This window comes from Vipera ursinii (assembly GCF_947247035.1).
Source record: "Vipera ursinii genome assembly, chromosome: 2".
NCBI lineage: Eukaryota > Metazoa > Chordata > Lepidosauria > Squamata > Viperidae > Vipera > Vipera ursinii.
In genome coordinates, this window is record NC_139513.1 from 170383327 (window position 1) to 170409625 (window position 26299).

General features: G+C 41.3%; 1 protein-coding gene across 2 annotated transcripts in view; it reads right to left on the reverse strand.

Annotated features, from left to right (window-relative positions):
- Nucleotides 1-4554: 4554 nt before the first annotated feature.
- Nucleotides 4555-26299, reverse strand: part of WNK3 (WNK lysine deficient protein kinase 3) — a 94239-nt gene continuing 72494 nt past the window's right edge. For both annotated transcript variants that reach the window (XM_083356718.1, XM_083356719.1), the window contains 9 exons: nucleotides 23107-23241; nucleotides 19578-20401; nucleotides 18971-19061; nucleotides 18338-18459; nucleotides 10914-11383; nucleotides 7765-7976; nucleotides 7341-7442; nucleotides 6518-6720; nucleotides 4555-4911 (listed from right to left, as the gene is read on the reverse strand). In XM_083356718.1, the coding sequence (XP_083212844.1) occupies nucleotides 4582-4911; nucleotides 6518-6720; nucleotides 7341-7442; nucleotides 7765-7976; nucleotides 10914-11383; nucleotides 18338-18459; nucleotides 18971-19061; nucleotides 19578-20401; nucleotides 23107-23241 (2489 nt within the window). In that variant the 3' untranslated portion in view covers nucleotides 4555-4581. The remainder of the gene's footprint in view (nucleotides 4912-6517; nucleotides 6721-7340; nucleotides 7443-7764; nucleotides 7977-10913; nucleotides 11384-18337; nucleotides 18460-18970; nucleotides 19062-19577; nucleotides 20402-23106; nucleotides 23242-26299) is intronic.

Genomic DNA, 26299 nt, shown 5'->3' on the forward strand with positions numbered 1-26299 from the left:
TGCCACAGCCTAGATTTAAACAGCACTAACAAATGAGGTAGGTAAGAAACATGAAATTTCAACAAAGAAAACAATTCAGTTTGAACACTACTAAAAACCCACAAAGTTATTAAAATTATACATTCCATTCATATCACACAAGCTCAGGCTCAAGCTTCACAGCAGGAAAGTGCCTTCCAAAACATTCCCCAAAACCAAATTCACAGTTTGATTTCTTTTTAAGAGGGTGCGTGCTTCAAAAAGAAACAGAATGAAAGCAACGGGGAAGAGAAGAAAAACTGGGCAGTCCATGTTTCACATTAAACGCAGAGACTCAAAAATACACAAACATAGTAAGTATCTATGTTTCCTCCATTGCCGGTGGCTTTACATAACTTCAAAGATGGGGGCACTCCAACTAGAAAAAAAATCTGGTTTCTTATTTTTTTCCCCCCAAACGAAAGATATAGTAATACTAATATTGCCTGTGTTTACAAAGTTTTTGGTAGTGTTTCAAAAACCTATGAAATCAAAGCCTCCGAGACTTTTTGGGGCAGAGTTAAATTACTATCCACATCACAGTTAACACATTGGCCATGTCACATTCTCTGAACTCTGGCCACTGAAGACAGGAAGTAAACTTTATAAAAGGATGCCACTCCTTATAAAAGGATGCCACTCTTGTCCCCGCCCCTCCACAGCGTAACACAATCTCATTATGCTTTTCCACTTGAAATGAAGAATCTCAGCACATAATTATGTTAGATCATACGCTCTATATTGGTAAGGCTTTCGAAAATAATAAGCAGGGGAACGTATGGATGTGATTATCAGCAGCAACCACTTAGCATCTAATTCCAGCTTAAACTGAAATTACAGATACACGTACTGTTTTGAAGTGTCAAACAAGTTACTTCATGAATATCACTTTCATTCTCTTAACAGTAGAAAGAAAAATCAGGTAAGGATTTCCCAACTCCTCAAGGCTTCAAAGAAAGCCTGCTCCTGTCAACTATAAAACAGTGAGGAAATTCTACTTAAAGCAAAAGAAGAAAAGACTAAATCTGTAAAAAATCTGTATCTTAAGCTTTACTTAAGAGGCATTTCCTTCACTCACTCTTGCTATCCACATACAGAAAATAGGAATCAGGTCTGTTCTCCTTGTTTGCAAAATGCGTATTATGCCAAATTTCTGCTTAAATTCAATTCCAAGTTATTTCTGAATTCACCCAAGAAGAAAAAAGGCTACGTAAATCTAACAGTTGATCCATGTAAATTAAGGTTTATTTTCCCTTGCCTACCATTGTTCAGTTGTATAATTTCCTGATGTTAAAAAGTCCCAGGCTCCATACTTTGAATAGTATAAGCAGGATTTTAAACTTTTTTGTGTAGCCTAATTTGATCTAAACAGGGCATTTTCCAGGGTATTTTATTTTGTTTGTTTTTTACATAATAAACTAAAAGTCTCATGTCTCTGTTTGTGCTGTCTACATTTTTTTTTAAAATAAAGAAGCAATATATGTTGTAATTCTCCACTGAGACAAACTACGTCAGATTATGGGTTGTGCCAGTTCTACATGAAAATCAGGAACTGAATTAGAAAAGGCATGGGCAAGGCAAACGGTGCCCAATTTTTCTCTTCAAAATTGCTTTTTGCAAGTGGGAATACCCTGGTTTCAAAATTCCACCAAGAGAAAAGCAGCAAGGAGAGACTATTTTATGAAGTAGGGAAAGTGGAAATTCGATGTATACCCTTGCACCTAGCCATACAGCACTTTAAACTGACCCTGTCCTCTACAGAAAATCAGCAGCAACGTAACCCTGATATATATACGTATATATCTCCTATTGTTACACTGGTTTCCCTACAACACTGAAGTATACTCTACGGTTTACTCAATAATCAGGATTGCACAAATGCACCAGTGTTACACCACATTTTAACTTCGTAACAGAAAAACAATTCAAACATCTGTGTGCCTGAGAGAGCTAAATGAGCTAGGGACCTTTCATATAGATAAATCAGCCTTTAAGACCCTCGTGGGTACTTCCTAGCAGTTCGCATTTTTACATAACAGCAAACTAGAATACAACATTTTATGCTTTCATACAAGTCAAAGTGAATTGCTGATAAGAGTTTATTTAAAAGAGTGGAAAGTAAAAAAAAAAAGATGGAATTAAATGTCATATAATCAGCTGTCTGCTCATTTTGTGCCCCCTCCCCTCCTTACGGAGCAGATTATAAAGGCACAGATGGGGCTGTAGGAAGAGGTATAATCACCTCTCAACTGCTCTATGAGTGGAAACTGCTTCTGCTCATGGAAATGCTCCGCTGATTTTCCCACAAATCATATGTATGTCTTTTTTTTTTAAAAAAAAAATAACACTGTTCTTGCCTAAGTTCTTCAAACTGAAACTTTTAAGTTATATATGATTTTACTGCTGCAAATCAGCAATGTACTTTTCAAGCATCAAAAGACTAAAACTATTTTTTTTCAACTTTCCAGTAAAAATCTGAAAAGATACTAAGATTATCCATTACAAGGCACTGCAAATCTTGCAGGCCGAACAAAGAGGCTGCATTAAACAGTAAGCAGAATCTTTGTCCAGAATGCAGAGGGGAGAAATATAGTCTGTAATATATCACTAAGACTACAGATGCTGTTTTACGAAAAACAAGTAGCTGGTGTCTGAAGCTTGATTTAAATAAAATAATCTGCAGCAGCTCTTGATATTCCTGGCCACAGTACCATTAAACCAAATGGTATATTAATTTCAGAACTAAATGTGGTCCTTTAGATAAAATTCAATTACCTTGAAGTTTAAAGACTGTCTAATTTTAATGAAATTAAACCTATTGCTTGCTCAAAATATCAGACAGCTGCAAAAATGGCAGTTTTAATATCCAAAAGACAAGTCATTTAAGTCTGGATTTAAAATAAAGCATGGCAATTTTCATTCCAAAGTAAAGAAGAGGGAAAGTGAGCTAGATGTTATTTCAGCAAGCGCCTGAAAGACTTGCAACAAAGGAAGCAACCTCTGAATGCACATAAGAATACAATTTCCAACAAGAAAGGAATAAACTGATTGTGTATTATAGAAAACAAGAAATGTTAGCTCCAGTGAATTATAACCTCCATCATACTGGTAGTTCACAGCCGATTAAGTTAAACATGTACCGTTAAACTAAGCCAATTCTCTATCAAGATGAAATTATAACGGCAATATTCACATGGCAGGTGAAATACAGTTGCTAAAATTAGTGATTATATGAGAGATACATCTCCAAGGGAGCATGCCTCTTTATTTAGCAAATTTTTTATATCTCTTTAAGGATTTTGAATTGGTAAATTTTAGACTTTTCTTTACATGACATCCAATTAGCAGCACTAGATGTAACTAAAAAACAGAAAGCCTGCCACATGGGATTCCAGCACCATATCCTTATTGCCATACATACCTGTAGAATTTTCTTAAATTTGTAAATGTAAAGATGGATCTTGCACCTTGGCAATCAAATTCAGTAAACACTAAAAACTTTAATGCTCTGAGAAACAACACTAGGCATCTAAACTAGGAGACTGTATTTCACTATCTGCTGTAAGGCAATCCATTAAATGCAAAAACTATGTGCACTAGACCCTGTTTCAATTTATAATCTTTTTCCAACAACTAAAGAAATGTTGAATATGGATTACAAATGATGCGAAAATGGCCAAGATGGGACAATTTTTAAAAAAAGACCCACAATAGTCCCCCAGCCCTAGTTCCCACCCTTTCCAATGCTACCTCCTCCCCCCACCCACTCCATAATGTAAGATTTGTATCAGCTGCAAAATAAGCCTTAAAAAACTCAAGAGTCCCAAACACAGGTACAATAAACCAGGCCAACATTCCAATGTATCTACTGAATACAGTGTGTGTAAGGACATCTAGTTGCATTCTACAAATACTAGTTCTGAATTGTCCAGGACAGCTTTCCCAAATCAAAGAGAAGGCAGCAACTATATGCCTCTTCTTTCAGCAGTGCTTCACTTCCAAAAGGCCTATCTCTGGGACAGAGGAAAGAAGAGTTTACAATAGAATTCAACTAAACAAACTACAAATATTTTTTTAATCCTTAGCTAACCTGTAGTCTGAGCTGCCAATGAAACTAAATGGAAACATAACAATAATGCAAATATAAATGTCACTCTTCTCTGCTGATCCCTTCCACTCTGTAAATTAATTCAAATGCTAGTAAGTGTACAATCCAAGAAGAGTAACTACCAACTTCAAAAACAGTTGTCACAAAAGCAAACAAGGGATACAGGGCAGGAATGACAGGGAAGGCTTATTAATAAGCAGCACATGGCATGCTGTCCACCTCAGGAACAAAAGAGATGCACAGGCCAAAGCTCTCTCAAGTACTTAAAAAAATCCCCTAAAGAAAATGAAATCAAGTATTCAAAGAGGAGAATGCAAAAACAATCTCCTACCATTCCCACATCACTGCACTGGGGAATTCACCCCCAAATCCAGGCAGCAGAATGCAAGGCAGAGGAATGGAGTCATGAGAGATAGGCACAGTCCCCATAACTAGCATCCTTTTGCTATCCATCTTCATTTGGGACTTGGGGGAACGGGAGCTGGGTTTTGCACGGGTGACGCTGGAAATGCTGGCATGCTGATCCCTGGTTGAAAGGGTCCCACTGTCTGGGCAGGGACCACGACAGATTGTTGAGTTGTCCCAGAAATGCCCATCCATTGCACTGGGTAAGCTGTTCCCGCGATGGTGTTATACTGGCACAAATGTGGTATTCCATATGGCGATAGTGTGCCAGAAAAGGGTGACAGGGGAAGTCCTTGGGGTAAAGCAGCTGGTACAGTCCCGCGGATCTGGGAAAGTGAGGAAATCCATGTGGAGGTGTAGCCCACAGTAGATGTTGTTGTCTTAAACACAAGGGAAAACAGAAACTATTTTAAATGCAAGGAAACATACTCAGCAGCTGCCTGTGGTACATCTTAGTAATTTTAAATAATACAGTATCTGCTAACAGAAGAGCATGGAAGAAGACCGAAGATGCAGTGAAAGGTGCACACTTTTGAACAAACGTTACCACGCAGTGGAGTTTTTAACTTTCAGGTTTTAATATCCTAGTAGCACTACTTCCTTTCTAAGTACCTACTCCCAGCTTACCATTCCCAGAGCTATTCATAACATAAGGCTGTGCGCAACCCTTCTGCTTTTCTGTCCCATTCATATAGGGCACCTGGACTTTAAACAGAGACAATGTACTCAAAGGGGGAAAAAAGTAATCTCTTATTGGTTATGAGCTATCCAACAAATCACAGAAAACCGAAAAACCTGGTTGAATCAGAATTATTCCAGCATCTCTCCCCCTTCCCCCCCCTCCACCAGTGATCTACCACATGTTTTGGGAAAGTTGAAATGCAGGTCATAGGCACAATAGCATTCTCTTTTATGTCTCCCTGCCACTGAGGTATATTAGGTCTGAAACTGTGAAGAATATATAGCCTTAGCAACATAGGGGATCTATAGGTTTGAGTTTTTCCAATGCATTTTTGGATGACCCCAGTGTAAACTCTGGTGAAAAATAGCAAGCTATTCTTAATGCTTAGAATGGCTTGTCTGCCTGAGAAGACTTCATAAAATACAGTGAAAATTGCTTAATCAGAGGGATATGTGAAGGGCCTAAAAATACCCCATCAGGACAATGACTTTAGTTTACCTTAGAATGACCAGAGAAATTTTTTGAACCCTTTAGAATTAACCATAATTTTATAATAATGTGGTCCAAGTTTCATCTACCTATTAATAAAGAGAATTTAGTTAAACAGGCAACATACAAGTGTCATAGTTTTACACTGTGCTTGAAGCAACATTCACCATTATCAGTGGAAAAATGTGTTTTCCATTTATTAACTGGTGGCGCTTTCTTTAGCAATACGTATCGACTCCCAAGAAATGTTTTCCATGCCTCTCGATCCATTTTGCACATTCACTTGAAGGTATCTGGAAGCTGAACAACGTGTTTCAGGTCATGCCACAACATTTCACAAATTGTCTTGGCTACTCGAAACATTTATCATTCTGTGGTAGATTTCACTCGCGGGTTCCCAACTCTAGTTATAGATGAAGTTCATCTACTATTAGATGAAGATCAAATTACACCGCAAGTCATCAACAGTGCAAGTTTACACTGAAGGGTATCTACCGTAGCCAATACCCTACACCAGGCTCCTTTGAATTAGGGGAGGATAATTGCAATTTCCAGATTTCCCTTTGGTTGCAGCCGTTTTGGAATTTGGGAAGTTACAAACCCAGCCCACACGGAAGGTACCAGGTTGAGAAAGGTGAATCTAATGACAACACAAACTCTAGAGCAGGGGTCTTCAAACCCGGCCCTTTTATGACTCATGGACTTCAACTCCCAGAATTCCTCAGCCAGCATGCCTGGCTGAGAAATTCTGGGAGTTGAAGTCCATGAGTCATAAAAGGGCCGAGTTTGAGAGCTTGCAGGTAAAGACCTCTTACCTCATATACTTTGCTCCAGCTGTCAGTATCCAGCCGGTGCTTGTTCTGTTTGATTTGATTGAGGCTTGGCTTGATGAGGGAGTTTCCCACCTTTTCTTTAGTCCAGTCATCCACCAGTTTATGCAAATCATCTGTGAACATTCCTTTTTTACTGGCTGTTGTCTGCTGACAAGAGGCAGTGCTACTCACGATGCAGAGTTGTTCTAAGAAGGAGCAAGGTTTTAGAAGGTACTACTCTTCAAGCAGTTGCATCAAAACACTGAAGCTGAGTGACAAGCCAACTTCTGAGTCATGCAAACCCTTCTTTTGCTCTATTTGTGGTCTGGAAAAGGTCTTCCAGTATCATACTGTCATCCAAAAGAGGTGGGGGTGAACATATTTGCCCATGTTTAATTTTATTTGGGGCGGCAAGGCTGGGGTGGTTTTAAGAGAGAGAAGGAGAGCATTTATTCTCCTCAAAGTCTTGCACTTCCATCGTTAAAACTTCCCCAAATTCCCCAAAGAAAGAGAATATCATACAAGCAAAAATCAGCCACTTTGCCAACCAATTTCAGATGCATAACCTGTCATAATGAGGACCTACATGCAGACTACACCTCCCCATGTCTATTATTCTTGTTTAATCATTAAGATGTATAGGGCTGCCTCAGTCACAGTGGAACTCTAAACAGCTTATAAAGTAGAAGGAGGAGGAGTATAACAGTAACTCTAACAAAATATTCAAATGTTTGTGGCCCATTTCTACGTGAGGAGGAAGAGGGAAATGGCAATAAGCAAGTTTAGCATCTGAATTGCCCTCCTTATATATAACATTTGCAAATACCTTGGTTAGTTTCTGCTTGTGAACAGCTCTGGTGCAGCAAATGGGCTTGAATGCTCAACTGATAGTCAATCACAGAGGCAGCAGTGGTTGCACAACAGCATTCTGGGTGGCAGAGAAGGGAAAGACAATCAGAAGCATCTAAAATAGCATATGCTACAGCTGGGTGTGGGGGTGATAAGGAAGGCACGCATTGCATTCAGAATCAATAGGCATCCATCTGTTTAGGAAGATCCAGGTTGAAAGCTGTCTTAGTTGACTAGAGGAAAAGCGCAGACAGCCAGGTGGCAGAGTCTTAAAGAGTTCTGAGTTGGCAGACGTAACAAACTAGTGAATTCAACTTTTTTGTCCTGAATTAGGGAACCCCTAACCAATCCTCAAAAAGGCCCCTGTAGCTTGTGTAGGGCGCCCACTTGCATTTCCTTACCAGCAGCAACAATGCCGTTGTCGACATGAGAGTGAGACTGCGGCCGACTGCGCAGCTTGCTTTTGAAAGATTTAGGCCGTCGCGGGGACGACAGTTGCAGGGAGATGTCAGAGGATTCTGACCGGCCGTCTTTGATGGAGCGGAGACGTTCGTATAGCTCCTGCAACTCCCTGTTCTGCTGAGCTTGCAGGCTGACTACTTCTTGGATGTGCCTACACAGAAGCAGAGGAAAAGAAGAAAACCTTGGCAAGACGTAAGTTCTCGGTTACTCTTTCACCTCAATGGTCACCCCACAAGGCTAATGGCCTCTTTACTCTCAGCTTGCTTGCGTTTCCTCAAGGTGTGAGGGAGAGATGTTTCACGACAAACTCCTGCATAGAATGAGGCCATCGCCTGGAGGCAGAAAAATCTGGAGAAGGAAGCCCGATCAAGTGCTCTGACTTGCTCTGGGGAAGCAGCACTTCTCCCTTTTCCCACTATGATGTTTTAAGAACCTTCATCGAACGCTGGAGGGGTTGCAATCGGAACATTTTTTTCACATGCGGAGGACTTATGTAAGTGGTACCTTATTGGAAGACCCCATTCAAAGGGATCAGAATAACAACTAAGCAAAAGTAGAAGGTATTCTAGAATTGGGATTATTACATAGAAGTTCTAGGTTGGCAGGAGCTGGGGCAAGAATGGGAGTTTACCTCGTCACCTGGTACTTGGGTCTCAAACTGTTGACTGGAAGGTTGGCAGTTTGAGACCCAAGTACCGCATGACAGGGTGAGCTCCTGTTCTTGCCCCAACTCCTACCAACTAGTAGTTTAAAAGCATGTATATGCAACTAGATAAATAGGTACCACTTTGGTGGGAAAGTAACAGTGTTCCATGTGCCTCGGCATATAGTCAAGCTGGCCGCATGACCATGGAAGCATTTTCAGACAATGCTGGCTCCCTTGGCTAGAAAATGGAGATGAGCACCCAGCCCTAGAGTCGGACATGAGTGGACAAGGGAAGCCTTTCCCTTTTCACCAGGGAGATAATTCTAAACTAAGCAGAAATATCCTTATTGTATTCTTACTCCTGGCTGCAAAATTGAGAATTGCTCTAAACTGGAATTTTTTAGACAACTTTTCAATGAATGTTGTTGTTAGTTGCGAAGTCGTGTCCGACCCATCGCGACCCTATGGACAATGTTCCTCCAGGCCTTCCTGTCCTCTACCATCTTCTGGAGTCCATTTAAGCTCACGCCTACTGCTTCAGTGACTCCATCCAGCCACCTCATCATTCTTTCTGGTGCTACTAGTACTAGCCCTCTGTTCTTCCCCAGTAGCATATTGGACGCCTTCTGACCTGAGGGGCTCATCTTCCAGCGTCATATCATTTTGCCTTTTGGTACTGTCCATAGGGTTTTCATGGCAAAGATACTGGAGTGGGTTGCCATTTCCTTCTCCAGTGGATCACGTTTTGTCAGAACTCTCTGCTATGACCTTTCCATCTTGGGTGGCCCTGCACGGCATAGCTCATAGCTTCATTGAATTACGCAAGCCCCTTCGCCACGACAAGGCAGTAATCCATGAAGAGGTTTTAATGAATACTGGTGTGCAAAAGTATGCTCAGTTTCTCTTATGGCAAAACATAAAATTCAAACAATGACTTCTCAAAGGAATTGAATCACATTTTTGTCAGATTATGTAAGTTATGCTCGTAATAATAACTTTTCTACTGTTAAATGGAATGTTATATGCAACCTATGATTGAATGTTGACATATTGTTATGTTCTGTTATCTTGTTCCTTCTTGCCTCACAGAATTTTACAAATCTAGGAGTCCTTGTGTGCAATAAGCAAACTGTATCTCCAGATTACGGCACTTTATGCAGTCTATGTGAAGGAAGGAATACAAATGCCTCATAGTATCTCTTCTCTTAGCTCTGACACCGGATAAAGATAAGGTAAAGGTTTCCCCTGTCCAGTTGTGTCTGATTCTAGGATTCTAGTGCTCATCCCTGTTTTTTAGCCAAGGAAGCCAGCATTGCCTGAAGACACTTCCGTGGTCATGTGGCCAGCATGACTACATGCCAAGGTGCATGGAAAGCTATATTACCTGCCCACCGAAGTGGTACCTTTTTATCTCTTTGCATTTGCACGCTTTCAAACTGCTAGGTGAGCAGGAGCTGGGATAAGTAATGGGAGCTCACCCCGTTGCGTAATGCTCGGGTCTTGAACCTGGGCTGTCAGCTTTCCAGTTGGCAAGCTCAGTGTCTTTAACTGCTGAGCCGTTGTGCCCCCAGACAATGGATAGGAGCAGCTCACTGTGTGGTTTAAAGACCCAGGAGCTCCCTCTACTTTACCTACTTGCAAAAGGCATTCCTTGAACAATACTGCAAGAATAATGGAATTGGATTGGCTTTGTATCTATGATACTGCCGTCCTGGTCATGAGTAAGTGGGCATTAGTGGTGATTTCAGTGACGTTGAGAACTGGTTGTTCTTTTTGCTCTTTTTTAAGCAAAGGATTTACTGTTCTGTTTTAGTTAGAAAAATATGAAGCTGGTGTGCCAGTGTAGTCGTAAATTATTTCTTCCCTTATGGTTTTCAACGGCTCCAATTACATGCTGAAACCAGGGATGCATCACTGAACTCACTTATTAGGTTGACGCAATCTTCTGATTTATTAAAAAGACATTTCCAGTTTGATTAAAACTATTTGTAAGAAATACTCTATAGCTGACAAGCTCCCTCGCAGAAAAGTAAGCGTTGTTTCTTTCACAAAGAAGGAAGTTATACTTCTAAAGACATACTTGTCTTGATGCACAGGTACCATTTAAAAATAATGGTTTTTTTCCTTTTAAATGCACTTATTCATTTATGGGCAAATTTATGTAAATTCACTTGAGTAATTGACGTGTAACTTAGGAGTGACCGTTAAAGGCAGACAGCTCCATGCTAATAAATGATAACAGAGAACAAAAAGAATCAATTCGGACAAAGAAAATAAAGTTTTGTCAGACACAACAAAACAGAAACCACAAGTAATAGCTTAATGGAGCAAAAAAATATAATTGTACCATATCTGATTTCCCCCCCCCCCAATCTAGTAATTCCCTGGGATTAGATGCAATGCAAATCTTTACAGTACAAGGCTCAATGTTAGTGCCCTTACTTCTCCCGCAAACGCTGTAGCTCCATTTTCAGGTCCTCATCTTCAATTTCAGATTCATCGTCACTGCTCATGGGGGAAGATGCAGAGTAAAAAACAGAACTACGCCTCTTTGGGTGGGTGCCGCCCCTTTCCTCTTGAGACTGCTGGTTTGACTCCCAGCCTTCTAGGCTGCCACCACCCATTGGTGCAGACAGTTCACTGTCAGAGCTAGGCTGCTTCTGGATCACATCCCCTTTAGACCACGGCTCTGAGCAGGACTGCGCGCTGCTTGCAGTAGCAGAGGTCTCCTCCACTTCCTGCTGTTCGGAGGCCGTGCAAAATGCATCAGTTTCACCCATGGCACTGGGCAAGGTAGCCATTTCTTTTCCCCTAGGACAGCCTTCTTCTGTTCCAAGCTCCAAGGAAGGAGACATCTCAGAGAGTTCACTTTCTGAAACACCCGAGGACAACTGTTGTGGAACCGTAATGACCTAAAGCCAAAAAAAAAAAAAAAAGACAAGAGAAGAGAAGAAAGGAAGATTTAATTCAGTAGAGTTCTACAAAAAATGAAGCTTAAAATGAGCTACACAGGTATAAAAGGATTCGAGACTCAACGGGGCAGAAATAATATGCGCATTTCATTATGCACATTTAAACAGTTACTTGTCTTCGGCTTTATGTTAATAAATCACCTGTCCTTGGTAGGTGGAATTAGAAGGAACTGAGAATGAGTAGGAGCTTCAAGGAGACAGATATGTTATTTCTTTCACTTAAATTTTAAACCTCTGTCTTCAGAATGCTTTAAATGAATAGCCATATATTTAAAACAATGCCAATCAAAGTAAATAAACTTAAGTAAAAGATGACAAACATATTACATTCAACATTTATTGTTCATTTAAGACAAGAGTAAAATATATTTTCATAAGAAGCTAATAAATGGATCTGGCAGTTTGAACAAGAGAACAAATACATCCATTCAAAACATAGGGAAACAGTGTGACAGGCCATGTCAGCTCAGATTGAACTACAATTATAAACCACATCTGATTCTATAGCCAAAAAGCCATTCAAAAAAGGGGGAAAAGACATATTATATGACCCTGCAAAATACGTATGAGGATTAGACCACAAAGAAGAAAAGGCTATAGAGAATAATAATTTTAAAAATCATGACACAATAACCAATTTTTACATATTCCTTTAAAAATGCATTTAATTCATGAGTGTCAATATGTATTGCAAAGCCTGACCCAAAATGCCTTCAAACTGCAGCTAAACCAGGGGTGTCAAACTCAATTTCATTGGGGGCCGCATCAGCATTGTGGTTGCCCTCAGGGGGCCAGGTGGGTATGGCCAGAGTGGGCGTGGCCTACTGGGTGGGTGTGGCTAGAGTGTGTATGGCCTACTGGGTGGGCGTGGCCAGCTCTACATCGTTGGCATCAAGGGTGCCTATGGGGGCCTGGGCAGGAGTGGGACAGATCTGAGGGTCTCTGGCAGAAGGAGGGTCTCTGGGCCAGGGACAAGGCAGTGGGGGCCATTCCCTCACTGTTTCCAGGATGGCTTCGCGGGCCGCATGAAACCACTTCGTGGGCCGGATTCGGCCCCCGGGCCTTGTGTTTGACATGTCTGAGCTAAACTATCTGCCACCGTGTAATGAAGAAGCAGGCCAGCACCCGCTTGTTTTTCCGCAACACTGAGGAAGGAGGGAGAGGGAGGAGGAAGAGTAAAAAAAAATGACTTGGAGCAATTTAGAGCCCCAGGACCATGCAATAGGCATTTGAATGCCATTTATCCTCAAAGAGATACTAGATGAAAGTAAAATGCTACCGCAGCAAAGAACAGAAAAAGTTGCACAGAAAATGATTGCAGAAAAGGAATAACAGTGAATGGGGAATAAAAAAGCCAAGTAATACTTGGCTCCTTTTCCCTTTAGCAACAAAAATTCTGGTCCCAACTGTGGTTGTAAATTGAAGACTATTGTACATTTGAATTATGTATGAAATATCTAAGCCAGTTCTGCAATTTTCTAGAAAGACAGATGATTTTCCCAGTTGCCAAAATAAATGAATAGTGCAGTACTTATTTCTATCCAAAACAGCACATAAAATTCTCCTGATTTGCTTTGTGTACGATAAATAAGGGATTACATTTGAGTAATGTAATCTGGGTACAAGCACTCAATTGACAAGTACATTGGGCGGCAGGAAGAAATATAGTATTTCTTTGCACAGTTGTCTTGAATTTCAAATACTGTAATTTCAGTTGCGTAAAAAACATAAGGCACGGTGGAGACATATCTGTTCCAACTTATTAGTAGTCCTCAACTTACAATCACAATTGGGACTGGAACTTTGGACACTAAGCAATGTGGTTGTTGAGTTGCACCTGATTTTACAACCTTTTGTACCATGCTCATTAAGCAAATCTAGCTTTTTTGCATTGACTTTGCTTCTGACGCTGGGATGCTGCAACCGTCATAAATACATGCCAGTTGCCAAGCACCCAAATTCTGATCATGTGACCAGTTCTACAGTGGTAAGTGGAAGGGCCATTCTGTAAGTCACTTTTTTCAGCATCACTGTAACTCTGAACAGTCATTAAACAAATGGTAGTTAAGGACTACTTGTATAGCCATCATTTCTCCTCCTTCATTCTGTTGTTGGAGCTAACTATGATGTAGCATTACATCATCAATAGCAGTTTTTCTAAGCATGACTAAGTTCATGGTTAGAATGGATTTGTAGTATAGGGCTAATTTATGCAGGAAATGTTGATTTAATAACATTTTATTCCAAAAATAACAGGGAGGAGGAGGAGGAGGAGGAGGAGGAGGAGGAGGAAGCACAAAGAAGTTACATAACATCTCCTAACTTTCTAACTCTTAAAAGATGACAATTCTATATTTAATAGGCCCCTTACTAAAATATTAGGCAGGGGGAAAAAATCTCTTCTTGAACCTCTCAGCTTTCGATACCATCGATCGTGGTACCTTTCTGGACCAGCTTTAGGTCGGAAGTGGGCAGCCCTGGGACGCTGGCTCCCCTCTTCCCTCCAGGGTTGGTTCCAAGTGTCTCGATGGGGGAGAGGGAGGAAGGTCCAGCCGGTGGCCTCCTAGTTTGTAAGGTGCTGCAGGGCTCAGTCCTCTCTCCTCTCCTGCTAAATATCTACACGGAGGGTAATTCAAAAGTTTGGGGTGAGGCATCAGATGAAACCCAGCTTTATATTTCCACCCCGGCTCGTTTGAGGGATGCCATTAATGTTCTACCTTAGTATCTCCATTTATGGATACAGACGAGGAGCAACAGGCTTCAACTCAACCCTAGCAAGACCAAGGGGCTCTAGGCTTTAGGAGCCACTGGCTTTGAGGGCCTTCCATGTTTAGCTCTGGATGGGCTTGCACTCCTTCAGATGGAATCTGTGAACAACGTGGGAATCCTCTGGGACTCCTGGCTAAGAATAGGCAGGCACAGATCGAAAGGTGTTTTTTTTCCACAAATACATTTTGTATGCCAATCGCATCCATTCCTGGATTGGGAGGTTCTGTTTATAGTAATTCATGCCTTGGTCACTTCCCAACGGGACTGTGCATTATGTGGGGCTGTCCTTGAAGAACATTCAGAAATTTCAAGTGGTACACAGCAGTGAGAGCTGCCTTTCATTTCATGCAGGTGACACCTCTGTTTTGCAAACTGCATTGGTTGTCATTATGCTTCCAGATTCAATTCACGCTACTGGTGGTTATCTATATAGCTAGGCATTGGGCTGGGTTACTTGCAGAGCTGTCTTTCTTCCTCCCAGGATCTACCTTTTATTCATGGTTAGCCATCCAGAGCCCTGTATTTGAAATGGCCAGCCATATAAACTTAATAAATAAGTAAATATTATCTTAGTTAACCATTTTGCTATATGTAAATAAACAAGTTGTGATATAAACTAGAGCTCGTTCAAGCAATATTTTATTTCTACACAAAATCCATTTGCAGGTAGAAATTTGCATGAATCTCACATACATACCATCCCTTGGGAGATATCAATAAAGTGTCTTGCATTAAAACTAAGGACGAGTTTCAAAGTCAAAATTTTCTTTCTGTCTGCAAAATCAGTTGACCCAGACCAATACGGTACTTGGAGAAACTAGAACCCTAATTTCTGAAACTGATTTGGGCAGAGTGAAATACAATCACTCCTCCCATTCTTCCTATCAGATTTCAATAATTAGAAGTTGATTCATTCACTCACTCACATAATCAGTTTTTTAGCAGTAAAGTTCAGATGCAAAAGAATTTTGTATTGGTTAAACAGCGAGATTTCATCAAGCTTGGCGTTATCCGGAACCAAAAGAACTGACTTCTAGTTCAAGTATTTTCTTAGCATCACGCACAGGTATCCGCAGAATCAAACGCTTTTGACAAAATGACGTTAAGTAGTATTACAACGTGAAAAGGCAAATGACCAAAGCGGTGCAAGCTTGGCCCTTTTATACATACGTCCAGCATCACAACGCAGGTACAAGAGGAGCAGAGCTTATGAATGGGATCACATTAAGCCAACTGCAGATGATTTAGAACCAATTACTGGCTCTGATTGGGAAGGAATCTACAGCTCAGAAGTAGGTGTGCCACAAGTCTAACTTACATTCCTATCATCTCCAAGTAAAAGATAAGCAGCACTGTGTATTTAAGACTGTGAGAAATCTTTGCTGCGGAGCCAAAAGAGCCATGATAGGTTATAAAGTACTAGACGAGACACAGTTGACCCAGCACACGGGCCGGCAACCCGCGGCTCTGGAGCCGCATGCGGCTCTTTGAGCCGGCTCCAGCGGCTCCCAGTCGCCCAGTGCGCGCGCACCACTCCGAACGGGAGGAGGTGCGCGCGCACCACTCCGAACGGGAGGAGGTGCGCGCGCACCACTCCGAACGGGAGGAGGTGCGCGTGCACCACTCCGAACGGGAGGTGCGCGCGCACCACTCCGAACGGGAGGAGGTGCGCGTGCACCACTCCGAACGGGAGGTGCGCGCGCACCACTCCGAACGGGAGGAGGTGCGCGCGCACCACTCCGAACGGGAGGAGGTGCGCGCGCACCACTCCGAACGGGAGGAGGTGCGCGTGCACCACTCCGAACGGGAGGTGCGCGCGCACCACTCCGAACGGGAGGAGGTGCGCGCGCACCACTCCAAAGGTTGCCGCTGGCGTGCAGGGGCGTCTACATGTATCCACATGCGCGCATGCGCAAAAAACATTTTGTGCATGTGCAAAACATTGTTTTATGCGCATGCGCGTGCGTGGATGCACGCACGCGGCTCCCACTTTTTTTTCCCGTGATGGAACCGGTTCCCAGTGGCTCTTTTGCTTTTTCAGGTTGCCGACCCCTGACCTTGCATAATATACATTTCTATACAGAATGCTATATAATACTGTACAGGTTCTGCTGTAACATATAACAGTGCCCTTTCATCCTATTGTTATGGAATCATATCTACACTGTCGGACATGCCTGAACCAACATTGCTGTCTTTGGAGACAACCGGATAAGCATCTTTTAAATTAAAAAAAAAAAAGACAAACTGAGGATTCATCTATAGTTACTAAGGCATACATGTATTATCCCCAAAATTTGTTCCCTCTACTTGAGGCTTCCCAATACAAAAATAGGAAAGCTCCACTCTGCAGCAGATTCAAATATGAACGATGGCTTCATCTTCTTGACCCACTTTCTTCTTCTGTAAGCCCTTTTTAAAAAAAAACACCACACAAAACAAAAACAAAGATAGCTGCTATTCTTTTCCTACACCCAATTAGATGCAGTTCATGGCGGGGTGTGTGTGTGTGTGTAATTTAAATATCCCTGCATCCTGTGACACTGATGAGAATCATCTCCTAACTGCAGCAATTAGGAGGGGGGAACAATCTCCCTTGGATGCAATGGGACCTTTTTCTAAGCCTAATTACCAAGCTAGGAAATTGTGTTCAAAATGGCAAATGAGAAGCAGTGATAGAGAAAATGGGGGGGGAGAGGAAGCAGAGAGGGAAGCAGAAATATCTTGAAATATGAATAACAAAGTGCAAGAAACAAACTTCAATCAAACATGTGCTGAATTCATGTCTATTAGAAAAGATTTGATTACTTTATTTATTTATTTATTTGTTTTATATACTGCCCTTCTCCCGGAGGACTCAGGGCGGTGTACAGAGCAAGGTAAGTATACAATAAAGCAATAGTAAAACAAATAAAACCCCAAATCTATCAGGCCAGGCCGGCTTGCTGGAACAGATAGGTTTTTAAGTCACGCCGGAAGGTGCGAAGGTCGGGGGCCATCCGGATTTCAGCTGGCAAGCAGTTCCAAAGGGTTGGCGCACCCACTCTACTCTCAAAGAAACCTCTCCAAATTTGAATCAATTTTTCAACTGAAGACAATTCAGACTTGAATAGTTTGCACAGTACTAGTAGATAACATATACAACCTTGTAGCTTACAGCTACAAGTCTGTGTTACTATGTAAACCTGATCAAAATACCGTATCTCAGATTCTTAAATAATACAGCATAGAACTAGCAATGAAGCAAGCATTAAATGATATTCATCTACTTCTCCTAATACATCAGAAAACTATGAGCCAGCTATTATTCATTCAATAAAGCTATAACCAAAAACCTGAGCTTCAGTTATTCTACTTTTTACTCAAGATAAAGACTTAAAACATATGCCACCTAGAACAGTGTTTCCCAACTTTAGCAATTTCCAGGTGTATGGTCTTCAATTTTCAGAATCGTCAAATATGGGAGTTAAAGTCTACACATTAGGAAGTCAACCAGTTTTTTTTTAAATTTATTTTAATTCCATTTATATCCCGCCCTTCTCCTAAGACTCAGGGCGGCTTACAAGCTTAGCAGTAGCCTTCATTCTATGTATATGCCTGCTTATTAGGGCTTTCCCAAAGCGGCATTATTACAAAGTCAGCTTATTGCCCCCAACAATCTGGGTCCTCATTTTACCTACCTCGGAAGGATGGAAGGCTGAGTCAACCTTGAGCCTGGTGGGACTCGAACCTGCACTAAGTGCAGGCAGCTGGTGTTACTTAAGGAGGCATTAGCCCACTGCTCCACCAAGACTAGTTGGGGAGTTGGGGAGCCAACTCAGTACCTCAAGTAATTGTTACAGCTATGCACTTGCTGAAAAGCCAACAAGAATTGTTGTGGAACATATATTATTATTATTATTATTATTATTATTGTTGTTGTTGTTGTTGTTATTATTATTATTATTATTATTATTATTATTATTATTATTATTAATTAAATTTTTATACCGCCCTTCTCCTGAAGGACTCAGGGCGGTGTCCTTTATTCAACATATCAACCCTAAATTATTTTTCATCCCCTCATAAAATCATTGTTGTATGGGACATATTTGAGTATGAATGAATGAATGAAATTATATTTACCTGAAACCTGCCTCGCTGGAATGATCCAGCTCCAGATTTAGAATGACCAGATACTTTATTCTCTCCGATTGCTTGCTCAGAAAGAGAAATCCAGTCAGGAGCAACATCAGCAGTCATGTCTTCTGTTGTGATTTTAAAAAAAAAGGCAGCGGGGGGACAAACACAAAGAAAAAACAAAACAGGTCAGGTCAGGTAAATCTGTGACCATGTGAACAGTGACAAACAGTACTGCATTACAAAATAAAATTCTAGTATACATGTAGGCTTTTTTTTTTAATATCCCAAGACCTATGCTTCTATGTGGAATGAAAAAACTGGTTAATCAAACTGGAAAACAAAGTGGTGACAGATGAAATGTTACACAGGGATATATGGATTTGCAGGAGATGCCCAAATTTAAAAAAAAAAAGAAAGGAGGAGGAAGAAAGAGAAACATACTTAAATAAATCAAAACAGATGTTACCTAGTCTAGATCCCTGACTGTAAGCACACTACCTTGCCGGACTTTTGATCTCTTGAAAAAGCTGGTCTGCCGTAGCCTGTATGCCCAGCTTTTTAATTTGCGAGTCCAGGATTTCTTGCTAATAGGGTTTTTGAGACTAGGGCAAGTAAAGCTTAGGCCAAAATATCCACCTCCTGCATGCAGGTGCACAGCTCCACCACTTGATTCTGAAGCAGGACAAGCCGCAGGATTCTCAGGAAATGAAGCCTCCAAGGACATCTCCTGAACAAAACAAGGGGAGCAGGGAAGCAAGGTGAAAAGAAACAATATTTGAATAAGAGGATGGGGGTGCTTCACAAACCACTTGAGCCAGAAGATTACCTCCTTATTTAATGTTACATCAGCAAATCTCTAAACAAATCTAAATGTCCAATTCATGCAAATCTTAATTGGTTAAGTGAAAAAAAATTAGGAATGCTTAAACGAATTTAAAAAACCCCTTTAATTCATTTATTAAATCAATTTCCTGATTTATTTAATTTTACATATAATCAGATCTCCGCTCCCTATTGCTATTCACATACAATCAGATTTCTGTTCCCATTGAAAAACCACATGTCACTAAATTGATGAACGGGGGGGAAAAACATGTCGGAACCATCTGCGTGGAGTCAATGCTTACCTTTCATTTGCCAGGATCAATGAGGGAAATGAGTTTATACAGGCATTCATCAATATTCTGTATTTCTTCAGTGGGCAAAACAATTTTCAGCCCCTACCAACCCTGTCAATACTCACATGTCTGCAGAAATCCCTGGGAGCAGAAGTAATAACCCTGGCCTCTTGCCTCATCCCTGGCAAGCTATCAGGATGACTTTCGGATGGAATGAGCGCAGCTTGAGGATCGATCTCTTGGGGGGAATTAGTGTCTTGGGTTTCATGTCCTGGGCAGGGAAAAGTATCTTCAGCAGATGAGGAAAATGGCGATTCCACTGCGCTTTGTGTGTCTTTCTGGCTCTCAGGAGAAGTGCCTGACAAGCTGTGCTCCTGATACAGAAGTGTCCGCAGCTTTTCATCCAGAGTTTTGATATTGTCATCCACAAATTCCATCTTAGGAGGGCCCTCACTGTCTGACTCCAGAATGGATGTGGAGGGAATTCCTTCCTGACTTGGAGTCTGCACCAAAGCAGCTCCTTGCTCACCATTTATTACATGTTCTGCTTCTTCAGTGGTCAAAGTCTGACAAGAGGTTGGTTTGGCTTCAAAGGCTTCTGTGGACAAATTCAACTCATTCACAACAGATGCTGGATGAGGTACGTATGAAGATAGGGGAGCTCCATTAGACTGAGTCTCTGCTGGCAAAGGGTCCAGCCAAGCCTCGGAATCGTAAGTAGTACCGTCAGTATTGTCACCTGTAGAGACAGAGGGTAATTTATCCGTGCTGCCTTCTGCTTCATGAGAAAGAGCTGAGTGTTCAGGTTCCAAAATTTGGGGTTCGGATATCACACAGTCACTTGTCAAATCCTCTGAGCTGAAAGAAGGGCTAAGTTGGTTGCTAAGATTGTCCACAACTTGTGGACCATCTTTGGGGCTCTCTTCTTTTGTACTTTCCTTTATGCAATCTGTAACAAAGCAGATGGAACAACTGAGGCTGACAGAACAAAACTCCGGGAAAAAGCACAGTATTAATAAAAGCTTTAAAGCCAATGTCCACGTTGATTACTACTACTGCCTCTTTTGAAATGTAACATTTCACAGTAAATGTTCTTTAAAAGATTATTACGACCAAGGGGGAGATGGCTTAAAAAAATTCAGATGTCGCTATTTTTAGACTTGGTTAGGAAATTAAGCCCTACGAATCCGTAACAGAAGGTCCTCAGCAGAATTGCTATCCTGCAGATATGTCGCAACCAATATTCCCAGAATTCTCAGCTAGCGTGGCTCATGGCATTACAATCCCAACATATTGGTGGAGCCGTGGGCTAATGCCTCCTTAAGTAACACCAGCTGCCTGCAATGAGTGCAGGTTCGCATCCCACCAGGCTCAAGGTTGACTCAGCCTTCCATCCTTCCGAGGTAGGTAAAATGAGGACCCAGATTGTTGGGGGCAATTAAGCTGACTTTGTAATAATGCCGCTTGGGGTGTGTGTGTGAAAGCCCTAATAAGCAGGCATATACATAGAATGAAGGCTACTGCTAAGCTTGTAAGCCGCCCTGAGTCTTCGGAGAAGGGCGGGATATAAATGGAATTAAAATAAAAATAAAAATATTTAAGGGCACCAAGGTTGGGAAAGTCTGGACAAAAAAGGTATCACAGAAAGAACCCAGAGAGAAACAATGAAATAACAAAAACTCAAGTTGAGGTGATAAAATCTGGGGGTGTTTTTTCTTTTAAAATGTTTATTTGTAAGCTACGTCTCATTAAGATGCTTTGATTAAAAATAATAAAAAAACAGCAAAGTAAAAACTAAAAGGATGGGTTGGGAATGGAAGGGAAAGAAAACAAGATCACATGAACAATAACATTTAACGTCTGGGCAAATAAAGATTGTTTTTTAAAAATTATTTCCAATTAATTTATTAAGATGGAACAGTCATTGTTTTATTAAATATATGTGTAATGTTAATTATTATAAGAGAGTGATATATTTATTTCTTGCCCAACCCTAATCCTAATGAAATCAATTAATTTTCTTCATCAGGGGTGATATGACACAAATTCAGTATTGAACTGAATAAGGGTGAAGCTGATTGTGCTGTGTTCTTTATTAAAACATGAAGATTTGCTGCAGGTATTAAAGCTGATTTTATATAGTTTGTGGTGTCACTCTTTATGACTATCCATTACCATACTAATCTAAGAAAACATAGAGTAAAAAATGGCAAAGTTAATTCTGTCACCATAATTATTGTGCATGAACCAATAAGGCCACAAGCACTGTTTTTTTTAAGAGTGACTGAAAAGAATGGTAAAAAAATGTGACATTTCCATCAAACTTCAGAAAAATGGAAAATATCAGCACAAAATATAAACACAATCACTTTAACATAAGAGTAAGAGGCTGGGATCTCAAAAAGCAAGCAACCTCTATTAACTGATTGGCTATCCCCAAAGCAATGAAGTATTTTCCTATGAAGGAAAAAGGGCTAGATGAATCAAAAGTTGGAATTAAGATTGCCGGAAGAAACATCAACAACCTAAGATATGCAGATGATACCACTCTAATGGCAGAAAGTGAAGAGGAACTAAAGAGCCTCTTGTTGCGGGTGAAGAAGGAGAGTGCAAAACTTGGGTTGAAACTAAACGTTAAGAAAACCAAGATCATGGCATCCGGCCCTCTCAATTCCTGGCAAATAGATGGGGAAGAAATGGAGGTAGTGACAGATTTTGTTTTCCTGGGCTCCAAGATCACTGCAGATGAGGACTGTAGCCAAGAAATTAAAAGACGCTTGCTCCTTGGGAGGAAAGCCATGGCAAATCTAGACAGCACACTAAAAAGCAGAGACATCACCCTGTCAACAAAAGTGCGTATAGTCAAGGCTATGGTCTTCCCAGTTGCAATGTATGGCAGTGAAAGTTGGACCATAAGAAAGGCTGAGCGCCAAAGAATTGAAGCCTTTGAACTGTGGTGCTGGAGAAGACTCCTGCGAGTCCCTTGGACTGCAAGGCGATCAAACCGGTCAGTCCTAGAGGAGATCAACCCTGACTGCTCTTTGGAAGGCCAGATCCTGAAGCTAAAACTCAAATACTTTGGCCACCTAATGAGAAGGAAGGACTCACTGGAGAAGAGCCTAATGCTGGGAAAGATCGAGGGCAATAGAAGAAGGGGACGACAGAGAATGAGGTGGCTGGATGGAGTCACTGAAGCAGTAGGCATGAGCTTAAATGGACTCCAGAAGATGGTAGAGGACAGGAAGGCCTGGAGGAACGTTGTCCATAGGGTCACAATGGGTCGGACACGACTTCGCAACTAACAACAACAATCTTCATAGGAAAATACTTTTACTACTATTTTTCCCCCAAAATAATTTGCTTTCAAAATGGGAATGTGATCACAGGGCAGATAAGGCTTTCTGTAAGTTTGTTTAATCTTTTGGGGGATGGGATGTGGTTTCAAATTCAGATTGCCTTCCTTCCAAGTAAATGCAAAATAGTAAAAAGGAAGATTCTCAAATGGTCTGCTGTTCTTCACCGCCATTCACCTAACACTTTGCAATTTGAGCCACTTTTATTTAAGCACAGCCCAGTTCCAAAATCATCCTGATGTTATACTACAGCAAAGAAAAATCTGCAATTTTTCCCCCCTAAACCGTATACAGTATTCACCTGTGGTCTGACATCCCTGAACACTTTTCATGGACTCTGTTGGGGTACAAGACACCTGGGTTTCTCTGTTCTTTATCGTTTGGTTGATGCAAAACCTCCAGCGGCCAACAGGGGATGACTGGGGAGCAGCATCACCTAAAAGGAGAGAGAGGCAAGCAGGGAAAAATCAAGTCATTGTTTTTACAAGTACAAGAACAGCACTGCTGTTGCAGAAAAGGAATCTTAAAAGTAATACGATAGACGATCAGTAGGGCTAATCCAAAGATCTGGATTTGAAAGGGGAAAGCTGACTTGCAAATATGCATGGGTGCTCATTTCACCCTTGTTGATAACAGCACGTGGAAAGACTTGTTTTTCCTGAATTTTCATGATTGCTGCTCCAAGAGCCTAAGAAAAATTGTGTTTTATTTAAGAAGTTAAAATGTCCAATATGTACATACCATATTTTCCTGTGTATAAGACGACTGGGCGTATAAGACGACCCCCCAACTTTTGAGATGATTTTCAAGATTTTTCGTCTTATACGCCGGAAAATCAGCGAGCCCGGGAAGGCATGCCCTCCCCTCTCACTGTGGAGGAAGCAGGGCAGGCTGGCGTCTGGCGGGAGCCGGCAGGGCAGTCCTGCGCACGCGCTCCCCGGCTGTTAAGGAACACTCCTTATCAGCCGGGGAGTGCGCGCGTGTGCAGGACTGCCCTGCCGGCTCCCGCCCGACGCTCTTCCCTCTTGAGGCAGCATCCCCGAGGACTCCTTAGGAGCCGGGGAGCGATGCTGACTCAAGAGGGAAGAGCATCGGGCGGGAGCCGGCAGGGCAGTCCTGCACACGCGCGCACGCCCCGGCTGCTAAGGAGTGCTCCTTAACAGCCGGGGAGTGCGCATGTGCGCAGGACTGCCCTGCCGGCTCCCGCCAGACGCCAGCCTGCCCTGCTTCCTCCACAGTAAGAGGGGAGAGCGTGCCTTCCCGGGCTCGCTGATTTTCCGGCGTATAAGACGACTGGGCGTATAAGACGACCCCCCCCCCAACTTTTGAGATGATTTTCATAGGTTAAAAAGTCGTCTTATACGCCGGAAAATACAGTACACTGGTGTACACTTTGAATAATTTTTCCCCTTCAAGTCTGGATCACTATAATCCAACTAATTAGGATTCCTGTGTTAGGTGATCATCCTTAATATTAGGATTAGAATTAGGATTAGAGTTATTAGACATAAGGGAACCCTATAGGGTATACATCTGAGTAAATATTTGTTTACTAAGTATTTACTTAGTCTGACACTGTGTGAACGGTGGACTTTCCTCCTTCATGGTTTTTTTTAAACAGTATTTAGATGCATTTTAAAATATGAAAGTAGTGTTCCTTTAGAAGCCATTAATGAAACGGAAAAGCCTTTCTTCTTTTCCCTCTCTTTTCTGTATAAATCGATTATTCAAAATTATCCATCTTCTGGCTGACAATACACACACCTTTGTTTATTCGTGTTAACGTATTAGTTAATTCAATTTAGAGACCACTGAACTCCATAGGAAACTAATTCTGGGTGATTTACAACATTAACTGCAAGAAAACAATACGACGAGACCAAAAATTGTGAATATCTGGAAGAAAGAGGATACCTAATTGGATAAAATTCTACAGAGGCTTGATACCACCCTATCCCAAAGCCTCAGTTGAAGGATGTTCATTAGTAAAACCAATGCTTCTCAGGCCATATTTCAACCATATTTATCATAAATTGCATACACATCTATGAAATCTGCATTATGTGATATATCTGTGCTTAGTTTGTCTTTATTAAATGTACATGACATACTGATCCTCCTTCAGTAGAACCATTTTGTATTAATTAACTATTAATTTGTACTATTATTTAATTTCAACTGAAACAATAGTACTGCTGAAGCGTCAGACAGTAATCATGAGTTTAATTTCCATGGAAAGACAGTCAAATCAACAAGGAATATATGTGTGTGTGTGTATGTGTGTCTACACACACACACGAATCAATAAAATAGTCAGATTATTAGTAAATTCAATAATTTCCTTTTAATTAAGAGTTTTATTCTTTCTCAAGAGAAAGCTCTCTGATACACATCTGGCTTGCATGACATATTTCTATTTTATCAAAATTTACACTGATTGTACCACTAATCACTTAACCCAGAAAAAGATCCATAACTTTTATTCACACTACACCAGGGGTAGGCAACCTCGGCTCTTTTATGACTCATGGACTTCAACTCCCAGAATTCCTGAGCCAGCTTGGCTGGCTCAGGAATTCTGGGAGTTGAAGTCCATGAGTCATAAAAGAGCCGAGGTTGCCTACCCCTGCACTACACAGACTGAAGGATTAGGATCCAAAGTGCTGTATCAAGCTCCACCAAGGTTTAAACAAACCAAGTAACTATCATAATTTGCTTTTCAAAGCTCAATATATTTGGCAACCCTCTTCACATATGATAAGAAATACTTCTGCTTTATAAACACAACCAATTATCACTCAACTCAGTCTTCCCCAACATGCTAAATCTATCTCCCCAAACTGACAGCCAGGACAACAGATGAAAATTTTGCAAGTTGTATCCTAACATTTATTTAGTAGCTTTATTGGCCAGCTCAACCCAAAAGAACTATAAATACTGCCAAACAGCTCTACAGAAAACCAGATTGTGATTAACTAGGATAATGTTTGAATTATGGAATGTTGGATTATAAGCATTATGATCCCCTGGGGACCTAAAAGACCTGCATGTTAGAATTGTGTGAAATTACAAAATAAAACAAAACAAAACAGATGCTTAGTTTGAGAACAATAATAAAACTGGCATTGTTCTGTTAATGCAATTATTGAAACAAAATTAAGATATCAACCATATTTGAAGCTGACTGATTTTGTATCATATAGAGCAGAGGTATCAAACTCGCCACATCACGTGATGCAACGTATCACGACTTTTTCCCCCTTGCCGGAGCTGGGCATAGCATTCCGCATGATGCATCTGGCCCGCAGCCTGGCAGATTGACACCTCTGATATAGAGGATCACAGTACATAGTTCACACTAGACAACCCATAACCCGTTGGGTCCTTGTTTCAGAGATAATTTGTTAAAGAGAAAACAGAACGACCAGGAGTGGGCAAAAAAGCAGTGGGGTTGTGAGTGATTTTGGACTTCCTGCCAGCTTCTCCATTAAGTT